Source organism: Notothenia rossii (assembly GCF_949606895.1).
Source record: "Notothenia rossii genome assembly, chromosome: 11".
Taxonomy (NCBI): Eukaryota; Metazoa; Chordata; class Actinopteri; order Perciformes; family Nototheniidae; genus Notothenia; species Notothenia rossii.
In genome coordinates this window covers 11,010,558-11,026,067 of record NC_136910.1, presented here as the reverse complement: position 1 = coordinate 11,026,067, position 15,510 = coordinate 11,010,558, and the positions used below count along the sequence as shown (strand labels likewise).

At 40.2% G+C, this 15,510-nt stretch overlaps 2 protein-coding genes across 5 annotated transcripts in view; both read left to right on the top strand.

Moving 5' to 3' along the window:
- The first annotated feature begins 634 nt into the window (after nucleotides 1-634).
- On the top strand, nucleotides 635-10,753 carry slc35g1 (solute carrier family 35 member G1). Its single transcript, XM_079660834.1, has 5 exons — nucleotides 635-1,148; nucleotides 3,020-3,200; nucleotides 7,221-7,355; nucleotides 7,692-7,888; nucleotides 9,101-10,753. Exons 1-5 carry the CDS (start codon nucleotides 842-844, stop codon nucleotides 9,511-9,513), a joined length of 1,233 nt encoding a protein of 410 aa, XP_079516960.1. The 5' UTR covers nucleotides 635-841; the 3' UTR covers nucleotides 9,514-10,753.
- A 3,910-nt stretch (nucleotides 10,754-14,663) lies between these two features.
- The window catches only part of plce1 (phospholipase C, epsilon 1), an 85,349-nt gene continuing 84,502 nt past the window's right edge, over nucleotides 14,664-15,510 (top strand). For all 4 annotated transcript variants that reach the window (XM_079660831.1, XM_079660832.1, XM_079660830.1 and 1 more), the window contains exon 1: nucleotides 14,664-14,812. The gene's annotated coding sequence lies outside the window, so the exon portion shown is untranslated. The remainder of the gene's footprint in view (nucleotides 14,813-15,510) is intronic.

The window sequence follows — 15,510 nt, the reverse complement described above, 5'->3', positions numbered from 1 at the left end:
TTAAGGGTCGTACCTTAGTTCAAATTTGAGGTACGTGTACTAATTTTTGGATTTTATGTTACTTAATTATTCTACTCAGCAACCCAAACCCTTTTTACTCCGATACATTTAAAAGAAAAAAATATGATTGTTTGGTATCACTGTGCTGTACTGGAACATTTAAAAATGATGGTGATGTCTTTTACTCAAGTAATATATCTGACTAGACTACTTCTTTCATCAATGCTCAAATTAATCCTGGAGCTATCCAGACATCTTTAATACATCTTGTAATAATGAAAGGTGAGAAAAGTATTCTTTATTTAAGTATAAGTAAAAACACTGTTCTTAAAATCCTCCCTTACAAGTAAGAGTTATACATTGAAAATGAAAAGTACATATTTTTCCTCCAAAAGGTTGTGGAGTAGAAATATTTGTAAGAATCTAAAATTAAGTAAACTACAAGAATTCCAAAACATAAGTAGGCCTATAGTATTTGAGTTAATGAAATGTGTTATTTTCCACTAATAGTATAAATGTCGCCTGATATTTATGTTTTTCATTAGGATTTTCTGTCAGTTCAAACGTGTGTACTGCAGGCTTGAGTTTTGGTTGGTTCAAATCTCCACTGCCTGCCTCTGCTATGGGCGTAAACGTTGGGCAATGTTTTAGTTGTGCAGCAGCTGAGTTGTTCTGGGATCAGTTCTGCCCCCCTGTGGGTAAAGTAACCAACGCATGGGAGTGAGTACCCTGCCACCAAGGTTAGTCATTAACCTTGTCTTCTCAGTCACTCAGGGCACCGAAGAAAGCGGACAGCAGCATTCTGACCGAGGCATGCTGCGCTCCGCCGCCACATCTCACCATGGGCGACTGGAACCACTGTGAGCGCGAGCGGGCTTTGTCCATAGAGGACGGCGTTACTGTGGTGTTTCATAAAGTTGACAGCCATGCCACAAACAACAGAGACGACGACGAAAGTGGCGACGATGAACGGACAACTGCCACGATTCAATTGCAAAGTAACTGCCATGTGTCGTGTGATTACGAGGATGGTGATGCTGAGGAAGCGAGGGCGAATTCACCGGAAGGCAGCACGAAGAAAACGTTGTGCCCACCGGCGTTTTGCGTCAGAGGCAAGCTCGCATCCCGAGAAGGAAGCGCACTTACAGGTAGAACAGCATGTGCTCTTTTAGCTAGGGTTAAATACCGGCTTCTGATCTGATGTGATTCGTGTCTCCACCTTCTCCACCCTCAGTAAATGAGCTTTGAGATGAGAAGACGATGCAGAAATACAGTGATAAGCAGCCAGAGAACCAATGGCTTCCTGCTGCGTAGCATCACGTTATACAACCGTGTAACGTCATGTAACAGTAATATAGAGCTGACATCACGTGGAGCATATTAACAGCACATGGTTAAAGAAAAGCACCGTTAAAGTTATTTTACACATTTGAATAAATAGTTTCTTCAAGGCTTTTACATTTCCACAGTTCTTTACATCACAGTAAACGTGAGCTATGTATACGATATATTGTTTTGTTATTGTACATCTTTTATTTATGTTAGTTTATTATTTAAGAATAAAACCGCAATATGTCTGTGTTCCATATGCCTTATAGCTTTAATATTATACACATAGATAAACTGCCAGCATAACTTTTGCATCATCCTCCTCCAAAAGGAAGGATGACTGTGCACTTTCGCAACACCAGAACAAGGCCCTTTTGTAGGCTTTGAGTATGACAAGCCTATAAAAAGACCTTATCAAAACATTTCCATCCATATAGCTAGAATGAAGATCTGATTATGTTATTTCCCCCCCTCTTTTTATTTAAGTAATTATATGAACACATCATATATTATCATTATGTACACACACACACACACACACACACACACACACACACACACACACACACACACACACACACACACACACACACACACACACACACACACACACACACACACACACACACACACACACACACACGGGTTACACATACAAAGTAAAGAAAATAATAAAACGGAATAAACACTAACAATTAATTCAACTGTATTCAAAAAAGTTGGAGATCTTGGTGGAAGTGTTCAAAACTTTCTATGAAGTGAGTCCAACTCTTTCCATAAATAATATTGAAGTACAACAATGCATTTGAGTATCTTCTAACACTTAGTCTAGTTAATAAGTAAGTGTCCATCAACAAGAGAGGTGTGAAAGTATTTTGCGTAACTTTGTATAAGGAAATTAGGCGATTTGGTTTTATTATGGGAAATAAGAAGGAAGTGAGAGATGCACTCAATGCCCTAGGACATCAGTTTCCCTTTGTGTACCTTCACCTATTGAACAGTGACGCACGAAACAGGGTGCAAAAAAGAAAGGCTGACACGAGCGCTAGAAAATAAATCAGTATTGACACATCTTATCTTGACCGTTGAAACCTATTCTCAGATAAATGTTAATTATTATTTAAGACAGCATTTATGTTCTACGTTAATTCATTATTACATTCAAACTATCAGTGAAATAATAACTGAATGGTGAGATCATATTATCTATTACAAATGTGTCCAATTCAATTATTCCAAGCTCATGTAGAGTGTAATACTAATCTCGTAATGTGACACTGTAATAATATTCTTCTTCATCTCCTCGCTCCGTGCTAGGTAATGAAAAGAAACACTGTGATAGGATAAATGAAATGCCAAGTAGACCGCACATTGTGGAAAAATACAAAGAGAGATGTCTGAGTGACCTCAGGTTTGAATTTAATCTCTGCAAGCATATCATCTTATTTTTCCACAAGCAGGGTTTGCAAACACCACACCGTTTTCTTGTGCACATATTTTTTTCGTTTTTTTTCTCCAACTGAATACTATACGAAGGCCACATGAAGTTCAACAACATTCTTTAAACTTCACTACTCCATCCTGCCTTTAATGTATCAACATAAGCACAATACAATAAGCATTCAGTTTTTGCACCCCCTTCTCTCCCCTTGTGCTAATTTAACCATCCCCAAACTCTCATGTTTTCCAGACTCAGAGAAACCAAAGAGATGTCAAGGTCTGGGTTTGTTCTATGCGTTCCTGGCCACCGTTTTCTTCTCCATCATTGCTCTCTTGGTGAAAACAATCGAGGGAATCCACGCCATCGAGATCAGCGCCATACGCTGCTTCTTCCAGATGCTCTTTACTATGCCGTTACTCATCTACCACAAGTAAGCATTATGATAGATATATACTTTATTCATCCCAAATTGGAAAATTATTTTACGTAGAAACTCAAACATTGACAGTTTCAAATTTGATCCCAGGGTTTGGCATTTAGACATGGATTTTCTCCTAAACAGTCTTTATTCCAAACAGTCATTTAAATGTTGGGATAACATTAAGTGCGTAAGCTCAGCAGTGAATAGTTCATTTCCCTCCCAGTAATTTATCTTGGGGCTTTCTCACGTTTGTGTTCACTCATGCAGCCCCCCCTCATAGGTAAATATCCTGGCTTAACATGCAATCCCTGCTCAAACAAGTTTAAGTTGTCAAAATAATGTGAGAGACATGAATTATAATTATTATATTACCCCATGTAGATCAATTTTACGGAAGGTTTTTTCTAAAATGCTTTCCCACAGAAAGCTAATTCTATTATTAAAAATAAAATTCTATTAAGTTATCACAGTTTCTGTTCCTCAGTTTGCTGATAAATAATAGCACATTTGACCATGTTCACCTAATTCTTATAGGAGCAGCCCTCTAAGGCTATCGCTATTGGGTAATCCCCTGCGCACCCGCGCAGCACTGAAAACACTTGTAATCCACACCCACCCATGAGGTGGGCACCACCTACGGTATAAATAGGAAGGAGACCCGACAATCTGCTCCCACTTTTCTTCAGCCCCCCGGTACTGAAGCACTGTAGAGAAACTAAAGAGCAAAGGCTTTTTTTTTTAGAGCCACCTCAAAAGAAAATCCTTAAACATGATTACACAGGGTTGTGTTAGAGTTTGCTCCTCATGCCAGACGGGGTTCATGATGAGTGCCGAGGAGGATGATTGGCCAGTCCAGGAGTCCTACTCCGTGGACCAAGCCCTGGAGTTCCTGGGTCCGAGTGCCGGGCAGGAGTCTGACGACTCCTACCCCGCCTCCATCCACGGATCACCGCCTGGTTCCCCCATCCCGTTTCTCCCCCGGACGGAGGAGACAGAGATGGAGCCTGGTTCCGCAGCGGAACCCGCGGTCCCTCTTTCCGCTGCCTGTCGGCACGCAGAGAGCGTCCCTTTTTTCCTCTTATGGGAGGGATATGTCCCTTTCTTCTCTGACACACTCTGTACGGAGTGTCTTGTCAGAATGAGTGATATCGCCCCCTCGCCTGTCTGGCGTCTGGCGGGTTTGATTACAAAATCAATATCTGAATAGAGAAATTCTTATTTTAAGTCATGGTGTTTATTTCAAATATATTGAAGACATGAATATAATATACACATGTGTTTATATTGAAGACAGAAAAGGGCATTCACAATTGTGTGTGTGTTGTGTCAAATGGTTAAGGGCATTAACAATTGTGTGTGTGCCAAATTAATACATTCTGGCAAGATCTGCCAAACGAGCAGCAAAGAATTTGGTTGTTCATAATTTCTCCTGTTTTGCAGGAATATTATGTCATCGCGCCCTGCATAGCGGGCTTGGCCTCTCTCAAGATGTTGTACGTACCATCCAGGGAGCCAGGGCCGCGTCCACCAGAGCGTCTTACACAGCCAAGTGGACAGCGTTGGTGTGTAGAGAAAAGCCTGGACCCCATTACTTGTCCCCTGCCTCAAGTTTCCCCTGCCTCACGTGCTGTCGTTCCTCCAGCTGTTGTTGGACAGGAATTTGGCCTTCAGCACGATCAAAACATATGCTGCTGCTATCTCGTTTGCCACGTAGATTTCGGTGTCAGAACGGTATTTAGTCACCCTCTGACAAACCGTTTTCTTCTACGAGGAGTATGGAGACTCAGACCTGTGTCACGCACATCGGCGCCTCAGTGGGACTTGGCTTTGGTGTTACGTGCACGGAGTAAAGCCCCATTTGAACCTTTAAATCAGGTTCCCCTTAAGTATTTGTCAGCCAAAGTAGCACTACTTTTAGCGCTGACATCAGCAAAAAGGTTGAGTGACTTGTCTGCCCTCTCTGTGGCTCTGTCATGTCTCCGGATCCAAGGAGATGGCAGCTCAGTTATTTTGCGCCCTAAACCCGGCTTTTATGCCAAAGGTTATCACGAGCTCCTTAGGTCGAGAGTGATAACTTTGGATGGCTTCTTTCCTCCTCCTCACACATCAGAGGAAGAAGCAACATCTCATCTCCTCTGCCCCTTGCACACGCTAGCTTGCTATGCTGCTTTGCGCCGTTCCCAGCGCCTGTTTGTGCATTACAGAGAGCGCTCACTAGGGCTTCATCTGTCTGCACAATGCCTGTCACACTGGCTGTGTGAGGCTTTGTCACAGGCGTGTGTCTCCTCGGGAAGGGATCCCCCGGAGAACATCAGTGCGCACTCCATCAGAGGATTTTCATCCTCTACGGCAGGGGTGTCAAACTCAAGGCCCGGGGGCCAAATCCGGCCCGCGACTTCATTTCATGCGGCCCCTCAAGAGCTTGCAAAGAATATAATATGTTTATTATACGGTTACATGCCGATTTACAGAAGCACGTTGCCCATAAACTACATATCCCACAATGCATCTCAAATTTGACTTTTTTCTTAGAATTTAACTTATTTTCTTCAAAATATTCATTTTTTCTTAAAATTTGCCTTTTTCTCAGAATTAGATTTTTTTTAAAATAATTTTGTAACATTGTCACTGAAGAGACTTGCAATGATTTGCCCTAGACTTCTGCTTTCAGACGTAGTTAATTATGAAGTTATTACCCTATCCGATAATAATCCAATGCAGAGGCAATAATGTCATATAATACATTATTTTATATATATTAAATATTTATATATGCATTTTGATATATAGTCTTAAAGTTACAACCGGCCCTTTGAGTGCAACCATAATGCTGATGTGGCCCGCGGAGAAATTGAGTTTGACACCCCTGCTCTACGGCTTTGCACGGAGGAAAGACATTTGCACTGCTGCATCTTGGTCTTCCCCCTGTTCGTTTATTCAATTTGATTTGAGGGAGATCTCCCATTCTTCTCTGACACACTCTGTACTGAGTGTCTTGTCAGAGTGAGTGACGTCAGGGATCCAGCTATGCGCCTCTCTCCTGCCTGTCGGCACGCAGAGAGCGGCCCTTTCCCCCCCTCTTTTATCGCTGGACAAAGTGTGACCTTAGTCTCTACTTTTTCACAGCGGCAGGTTTGTATTGTTCGCAGCCTTCGTCCCCTCGTGGAGAATATTCATGTTTATGCTATATTTTCAGGGACTGTGATGAGCCATGGCGCAATAGGCATGGGTTATTAATTGAGTAGGTGTGTCTGTGCTTATGGTACCGGACGGACTCAGTGGGGCGCAGACTACATCATGCTTTGCCCTTAACGCAATAGCGATAGCTTTAGAGGGCTACGCCTATACGAAATAGAACTGAAGTTGCGTACTGTAACTCCCGCTTCTATGAGTACAGGCGTAGCCCTCTAAGTTCTGGGCCCCCACTGGCTCCACGAATATCTGAAGAAAAGCTGTTTGTGTGGGAGCAAATTGTCGGGCCTCCTTCCTATTTATACCGGAAGTGAGTCCGTAGGTGGGGCCCACCTCGCGGGTGGGCATGGAAGTGTTTTAATTACCCAATAGCGATAGCTTTAGAGGGCTACGCCTATACTCATAGAGGCTGGAGTTACAGTACGTAACTTCAGTTATTTCACTAGCTCGTATTGAGTCACTTTTTTCTTTACATGGATGGATAGAAAACCAGCAGTACTTCTATTCATTCATTTACCTTTTCATCCATCCATCCATCCATCCATCCGTATGTCCTCTACATTCTGCTTTATTTTACATTAATTCATAATCAACGCTCATTCTCTCCTTTCAACTCAATCTGTTCATCTGTCCATCCACCACTGTCATCTCCACATTACTCACCCATCCATCTATCCAGCCGTCCCGTCATTTATCTCTCCGCTCACTTTGCTGCTCAATTTCCCTCCATCCATCCCTGTCTAAAATCCTGTTTATGACTTCCTCTGTCAGTCAGTCCAATCACCCATGCGTCCGGTCATTCATTCATCCATCATCCTCATATCTCTGCTCCTCCAGGACAGGTTTCCTTGGTCCCAGAGACCAAAGGATATATCTGGTGCTTCGAGGCTTCATTGGTTCCAATGCCATGATCCTGCTCTTCTATGCTGTTCAGCAGATGCCTCTAGCGGACGCCACCGTCATCATGTTCAGGTAGGAAGTTAATTGATTGTGGATTAGTGGAGATTATACCTCTACTACAAATAGATTATGTCCTCCCAGAATTGTACGCCTGTCACCTTTTTCGTTTTAATCTCCCTATTGTTCTTATAAACTCATTTTCCAACATGTTTGATATGGCACTTAATTATCCCGCTCTCCTTTATCTGTCAGTAATTCATTAAAGATCTGGGAAAGTTGAGTTTTATCGGGTTTATATGAGAGAAATGTGTTGAGACAATAATCCCAATGATTTATTTAATTAGCCTTACATTTTTTTTCACATTTACTCACCTCTCACACTATCTCTTACTCAATTCTTTCTTTCAGTAATCCAGTCTTCACCTCCATCCTGGCCTGGATCTTCCTGAAGGAGAGATGCACAATCTGGGATTGTGTCTTCACTGTCTTCACTATCACTGGAGTCCTCCTCATCGCAAGACCGCCATTCCTATTTGGCGATCATCGACGAACCATTGATGGCAACTACAATAACCACATCAAGGGAACTATTGCTGCATTTGCAGGTAATACAGTTAATATACACACAACACTTATAAACAGTTTGTTTAGCAATATAAAGTAGGTAAAATCATTCAGGACAAATAGGATGTTTTGATATTGTGTCCATCTGTAGTTATATTAATTCCAATGAGTCGAGGTTATACTGTAAGGAGGTCATCTTCCAGTGGAAGTTGAATTCTCCAATTTGCCAGGATCTCTACTTTAGGGATTATTTATTATCCCTAACTGGCTTAACACTTTTAAAATACAATTTCCGGTCTCAAAATGGGTCCCAAATTAAGTTCAACCAATGTATTAGGAGCTTCACTTTGTGGCAAAATGTCATTTCGGCAGTACAAAGTTCAAAATGATATCAAAAATAGTGTCTAGCGTATTTCCAGATCGCAGGAGGTGCAGTATTTTATAAAAAAAATAAATAAAATTCTGAATGAATAATTGTGGGAAAAAACAGTTGTTCTGACTTAAAATCTCTATTCTATTGTTTTATGAAAAAAAGCTTTGTTTAGCAGTTTTTCTTGAATAAATCACACTTGATTATTCTATTATACTGTATCTTTCAATAACATTAATTTAAAACTAAGGATGCAGAGTGATCATTTCCTCGAATATTGTGACACTGCAACTGATGATACATCTCAAATTCCTTCCTGTCGTCATTTGTGATACCATAAGGGCAACATCGGACAGAGAAAGGCTGTTATTTTCCCTCAGCTCCTATGCAAGCCATAACAGTGATCGCTCCCATGATTTTTTGTGTTTTCTAGCTACAAATAAATTGGATTTTGTCCCACAAATAGACTTCCAAATAATCTGATCTCCACAGCCTAATGGCATTCTGGCATCAAGAGCAGGTGGAAGTTATGACACCACCGGTTTCAGTGTCGAGAAATACATCTTTTTGTATTATGTGCCAAGAATTGAGGGCTTGATGGGAAGTATCTCACGCGGCAGGACAGGAGGAGGAGAAGCGAATATATTGGGTTGTGATTCACAGATTTCACAGAGATTAAGTAGCCACAAGAGGAAACTCCAATGAACAAGTTAATTAAATCAAATCTTACAACAAAGGTATTCAATGATAGATACACCCCCTGAAGCAGTGTATTCGATCATATATTGTTTTTGTCTCATGTTTCTTTGTAGATGTTTTATTAGTTAGTCATTAGTCTCGTGATAGTTGTATTCATGCATTCTCTTTTTGTATTGAATCCCAGCTGCTATTGGGGCAGCTTGTACATTCGTTATCCTTCGCAAGATGGGGAAGAGCGTCCATTACTACCTCTCCGTCTGGTACTACGCTGTCATCGGCTTCCTCCAGTGCCTCATCACCACATCCGTCCTCGGAGAGTGGAAAATCCCCAACTGTGGCCGCGACCGCTGGCTGCTGATGCTGATAGCTGTCCTGGGTATCGCCGGACAGACCTTCCTCACAAAGGCCCTTCAGATCGAGAAGGCTGGACCCGTGGCCCTGATGAGGACGATCGATGTGGTGCTGGCATTCATCTTCCAATTCATCTTCCTCAACCGCGCACCGACCTTATGGAGCCTCGGGGGGGCGCTGTGCGTGGTGGCGAGCACTAGCGGAGTAGCGTTTCGGAAGTGGTACGTCAACTCGCGCAAAAGCTGAGAAGAAGGAGCAAGATAGAGTACTTTGGTATTACCAATTTCTACTTTTTTCACCATTTTATGTTCTTGATTAATTCTGTATTTTTACTTGTTACTTAGATGCAAACCTGTGAGAGAGTTTAAGCTCTTTGGAAATCAAGTAGAGGTCAGTTTTGAGTTTATGATTCAATTCAAAACTGAATGATGTACATCTATGTTGATTCCTGAGAGTCAACTTGTGTGACCTGGGTTATGAATTTATTTGTGTGTACATCTCTGAAAGAATTAGGAGGAAGGAAACACTGTCAGGTTCTCTAGAGCAGGCGTTCCCAAAGTGGGGGACGCGATCTGCATAATCAAGACAGTTTTCCTATTTCCTCCTAAAAATAGTATGTACAAATTAAGTGGGACTGAAAGTTGACTTTTACCAGAAGCAAGCGGTTAAATTAAGGATATCCTCAGTCCCATTTTAGATTTGCTTCTAGCTGACTAAAATAGCAAAAGACAAGATGTTTATTGGGACCAGCCACACTGTGTTACATAACTTTGCAATAATAATATGCTAAAAAAAAGAATACTCCATGACATACTACACCATGGAATGAATATCTGCAAAGAGTACTTGTAGGGTCAATCTGTCAATAAGAAAAGGAAATGCAAACCAAAATGATGTATAAGCATCTAAATATGCATTTCTGTATAGCAAACAAAACATATTATTAGAAAAATATTGCAGATATAGAAAGAAATAGAAACAATTGAAATAAAGGTTAGAAAGTTTTACTTGAAACAGTTTACTCAGGGATTTCTTTTCTATGTGCTTATAATGCCCCTAATATGAATTACACCTGAATCCAACCCAATGCAATTCTTGGAGAAATTATTCCATTGTGTTTTTTTGTTAGTTTTTCTTCCTGTTATCCCTATCTCCATCTCCCCTAACATATTACAAGAAAATAAGCTGATATCAACTGTTATACAATCCAAAGTTGATCATTTATTAACAATATCTTTGAAGTGCCTTAAGTAGGGACCTCTAACCTCCAGCTTCCCTTAGTGGAGCTCCTCAGTCACCAGCAGCCTGTACTGGGCAGCTATCAGGAGGTGGGATTGTGAAAAGTAAATATGAATATGAAGTTAGGTTCTTACAACAAAGAAGATCCATCCCAATAACTCGTGTTTAAAAAAAAAAAAAAAAAAGATTTTAGATAAAGTCTAACAGCATTTTGAGGCACTTATAAAGGCATTGCTGTTATTCTCACTCTGAAGTCTTCATTATCTCATGTCAACTCTATAGCACTTAATGTCATCTTGACCAATCGAATTAGTGTTCTAAAAATATATCTTCCATGATGCACTTTGCTGCAGGGTAGAAAAAGTGTCAGTAACCTGCCACTATGATTCATCAAATGAAGTGAGCATCCAAACGGCTGCACGCAAGAATTGCCAAATAATAACGTCCTTTATATTAGAGGCGAATAAATGAGAAAACCCTGCACCAAGTTCGTCAAGAAATAAAAAAAGCCGATGTTGAGGTTTTTACATCTCGCTTTTGTGAACTCAAAATGGCAATCTGTTATTTTGTTCCAGGCAGAGGGTGTCTGTAGATGCACGGGTCAAGGAAATGGACTCAAAAATAGAAAAAAAATGAATGTAATTGAAACATTCAAAGCAAAAAATGTATTGGATATTGTGCTTAAAGCAATGTTGTGTTTATCTTTCGACACTAAACGGTTGCCTCGGTGTCCTCAGATGCTTTAAAGGTGATCTTTTAAGTGTTATTGTTCGAAGGAAACCCATGAAAAAACTTTATTTGAAGTTAGATGGGTTTCTAGCGCAGCAGTCTGTGTTTGTTTAAAAAATGCTGTATTTTTACACTACGCCAGTGGCATAACAGATTGTCTCCCGGTACAACTGAGGTTCTCTCGCTGGAAAGTTTAATTGGGTGAAATGTAGCTGGGAAAAGGAAGGAAATAATTGCTGCTAGACTGCTGGTTAATATCCTGCAGTTTCTTCCTTGCTGTTTTTTTACAAACTGCTGTTCTGTTCTCGTGGTTCAAAAATGATGCCAACACTCCAATTATAGTTCTTCCTTTTTATCTAGAACTCATAAGCTGAACTCAGTTTGAAATAAGTCAAACATTTATTCCAATAGGAATATTTAGATTAACATTGGTCCTAGGGGATAACAGTGTGATATCTGAAATCCAAGCAACGCACTCGATGCCATGCTGGAGAAAGACCTCTTCTATGAGAGCTAATTTGATTTTTAATTTCCATGTAATTTTCTGTGGTTATTATAATGAGAACAGATATTTTATTTTATTTTCAAAACCAATAAAAATACAATCTTTTTACAGGTTACAATACAGAAAAATGATTATTAAGCCTTCATTATTCAACATACCCTGGGATCCAATTAATCTTTCAAGGGTTGAATAGTAACATCATTCAAAGGTGTGAAAAATAATTAAATCAGCCACATGTGATCCCAGCCTCATACTTTAGTGTGAATGGATATATTTAATCAATGTTGGCACCTCAAGCTGTTCCTCCAGATGTTCACAGGCTCATTTTATGTTCTTCTAGTTTTAATTTCTCTTTACCTCTCAGAACGTTTAGTCGATGCTGGCAGACCATCTTGTTGTTTTCTATTAAATGGTAAGGTAAGCTTGGGGTATGGTAAATGTGTTTCAGAAACCTACAAGCCTTACAAAACATGCTGTTGTTAGGGGTTTTAAACTATGCTTTAATAGTATTTATTTCACTATTTCTGTACTGTATTACATCAACATATTGAATTGCTGATTTTCGAATCCGAGGATGGCAAGTTTGAGTAAGCATGTCGTTGTGTCCCTGGGCAAGACACTTCACCCCAAATTGCTCCTGTGGGGATTGCCCACAGTACTGAATGTGTAAATCGCTTTGGATAAAAGCATCTATCAAGTAACATGTAACATAATCTAGGCACGGCTGCATTGTAATTCTTCAGCTGAGCGCCGAGCAAGTGAAGTGTGAAGAGGCTGAACTAGAACAGAGAAGCCCTTTGATAAAGGGGACAATTACCATGATGCTAAAGAACATATTTAGTTCCCTCCACCTTCAGCTTTAGAACTACTTGTTCCTTTTATGTTCTCGATTTTAACCAGTAATCCCCATCAATTTCAATATGGTGATCTCTACAATGTACCCCTATTCATAACAAAACGTACTCCATGGATTGTAAGGGATTTATTTAGTTGATTCTGTTTTGTAGGTAGAATCAGTAGTAATGTTTTTATCAGTGTTATTATAGCTATTGAATCAGGTGTAAATTGGGTAATAGGTTTTCTAAACATGTAATGAACTTTTACTGACAGCAGAGGGCAGGATCCACAAAACAAGGATTTGCTCTTGAATGCAACTTCACTTCCTTTAGGTCAAAGGTGTGTGTGTATAAGAGTTTGTTTGTGAAGTTATATTACAGTACTTTATTTAGGTGACATTAAAGCAATATGTAGGCTCGGATTGGCTTGTAGATGTTTTATCTATTATCCCATTATTTCTGACAGTGTACCATTTCTAATACGTACACAAATGAACCTGTGCAAGTTCTCAACTCACTCCTGTCCTTATCTACTTTTCCTGTCGATTACAAAACGTAATCTGAAATGTAATAATCATATCGGATATTAGGCTATGGTGTGGTTCGAATAAAGATATGCTTGGACAAAAAAGACCCGCCTTTTTTTTAATCAGGGATCTGGGGATTCCCAAAGGTTTGCACACGAGTCCTGGGTGGAGGAGAGGTGGAGGAATGGACGGATTGCACATTCCTGACATATGGCATAAGACTTCCCATCAGAGGAGCGGGGAGGGTTTGGAAAATAATCCCCCATTTTCCAAGTTTAAATGTATGCAATTTAGGCTGTGAAGTGGAAAAGGGATTCTCTCTTAAAGCACGTGCTTTCGCTTTTTCGTGGGCGTGGCAACGGTAAGTGATGAAATTGATCTACGGGAATTTGCTTTATATTTATTTACCATAATAATAGTAAACAAAACTAGTAACATAAATCAACCGGGAAATCAATGAAACTTCATTAAATGGATTTGATGCGTGCAAGACCTTTATCAATCAAAGAAACCGGTTATATTACTTATTTAAAAAAAATATCATTCATCTGCCGATTGCACCTGCTTGTCCCACATATCTGGCCGATTAGGTTGAGGTGAGGCACATCCGGTTCTGGATTGGTAGATAATGTGCCAGGCCATAAACAAATCAAAGCAATTGTTTCAGGATTACACAAGGTAGGGGGAACCTGCACTGGAAGCAGTTATTTTGCAACTAGTCAATGATTGGCCCATAACTTTATCAGTTTTAGTTGCTGTAAAACAATTGTTGGTGTACTGAAGAACACGATGTATAGGACACACGGTGCATGTGCATGTGGATAACTGGTTGTATGGTGCGAAATTGTTGCCAGACATTCCGGTGTGATGACACACACTCACACGCACGCAGACGCGCACACGCACACACAAACACACACAAAGTAACTCACAGCCGCAGTTATTGTCCTCCTGTCCACAGCTCATGGCTACTGGGAGAGATGAGGCCGCATTCGCGTGCTGTTGGATATTTAGCTACTAAGAGCTGAATGATAAACTAAATATATTGCCTCCCAATTCCCATTCTAAATACACGCATGGGTTTTTGTTATAATGCATGAACCACCTCAGTAAATACTGCAATTTAACGATACAAATTGCTGAACATGTTGCACAGTTCATCCAATTATTAAAATGAAAAGAAAATGTGAAGTAAACCTAGTTATATGGCTGTAAGTAAGGGTGCCAACATGATATGTAGTCTTGCTCTCTGACTCTCATGGTTATTCTGCTAAAATATAAATATGCGTGGTATTCATTATTTTGCAAAAAAATCACAAACAAATACTGAACAATTATAAGCTATATTAGGTATTTAGCCTATGTATGTTCAACCAATACTTTAACATTTTTTTTTTTAAGAAAGCCAATTATTTGACCAATGAAGCTAGAGTTGGCAAACTAGTAGCCTACTTGGATCTATCTGACACACCAACATAACTAAAAACTACCGATTTAGTTTGAGCATAGTTTTCCGAGCAGCACCTGAAGGCATCAGAGAAGAGAGAGCGGTTTCCCACCGCAGCACGAGCTGCTGCATCAACTGTCTATCCGAGAGAGTGAGGTAAAAACCAGTGCAGTCAGTGTGCACGAAAGTTAGCAGAACATGCGTTGACTGCTCACTTTGCAGAGTTTACATGGATGCTAACTGGATTTGACAACATTGCTCGGTAAGTTTGTGCAAACAACTCTTTAAACTGTCACGCTAATCCACGTTTAGACACCTTTCAGGGGTTGCGTTGATCGCGAGTGTGGTTTGTTTGTAAAGTTGCTCACAGTGTCAGCGGTTTCCAAACTTGTGTCGAGTAACCCCGAAAGTCACCCAAAAAACATGCTTAAAGTACATTTGTTGCATTTACTTGGGTTTGTCCTGTACTCAAAAACTGTAGGTGAAGTGTTGTTGTTTGCTTGACTCCATTTCAGCAGAAAATGACCAACGCTTAAACTCATAGCAGAAACATAATATTACCAAATGGGGTTCAAGGCGGTTTTTATACGTCTTTGGGGTCTTTTTGTGTATAAAAGCTTTACAACTATTATCTGATATTTGTGTTTGTTTTTTTGCTGCGAAGTGCATTGCTTTTTAAGAATGCTAAGCCACTGACAGTTTGTTTGTATTTATTTGTAATGGATAGCAGCAACCATTATGGTCATTAAGGTGTATTTTTGCTTAAGAAGCACCTTCATTGTTACGTTTGTTTGTTTTAACAGTTATGTGTCATTGGTGCATGTTATTTTTGCTTTTTGTTTGACAGGTCAGGTTATTGTTTACCTTGACAGACCTCTAGACATCCCTTGGGCACTGTGACCCTTTTGTGTGTGATGTTGCAGTGAAGGTTGCGTTAGATTAAAGAGATCCACATGGAAA

Bases quoted from the DNA above. Each gene is read 5' to 3' on its own strand.
- slc35g1 (XM_079660834.1), top strand. From the start codon at position 842: ATGGGCGACTGGAACCACTGTGAGCGCGAGCGGGCTTTGTCCATAGAG. The intron at 3,201-7,220 runs GTAAGCATTATG...CTGCTCCTCCAG, and splicing joins CCGTTACTCATCTACCACAA to GACAGGTTTCCTTGGTCCCA. The intron at 7,356-7,691 runs GTAGGAAGTTAA...TCTTTCTTTCAG, and splicing joins GCCACCGTCATCATGTTCAG to TAATCCAGTCTTCACCTCCA.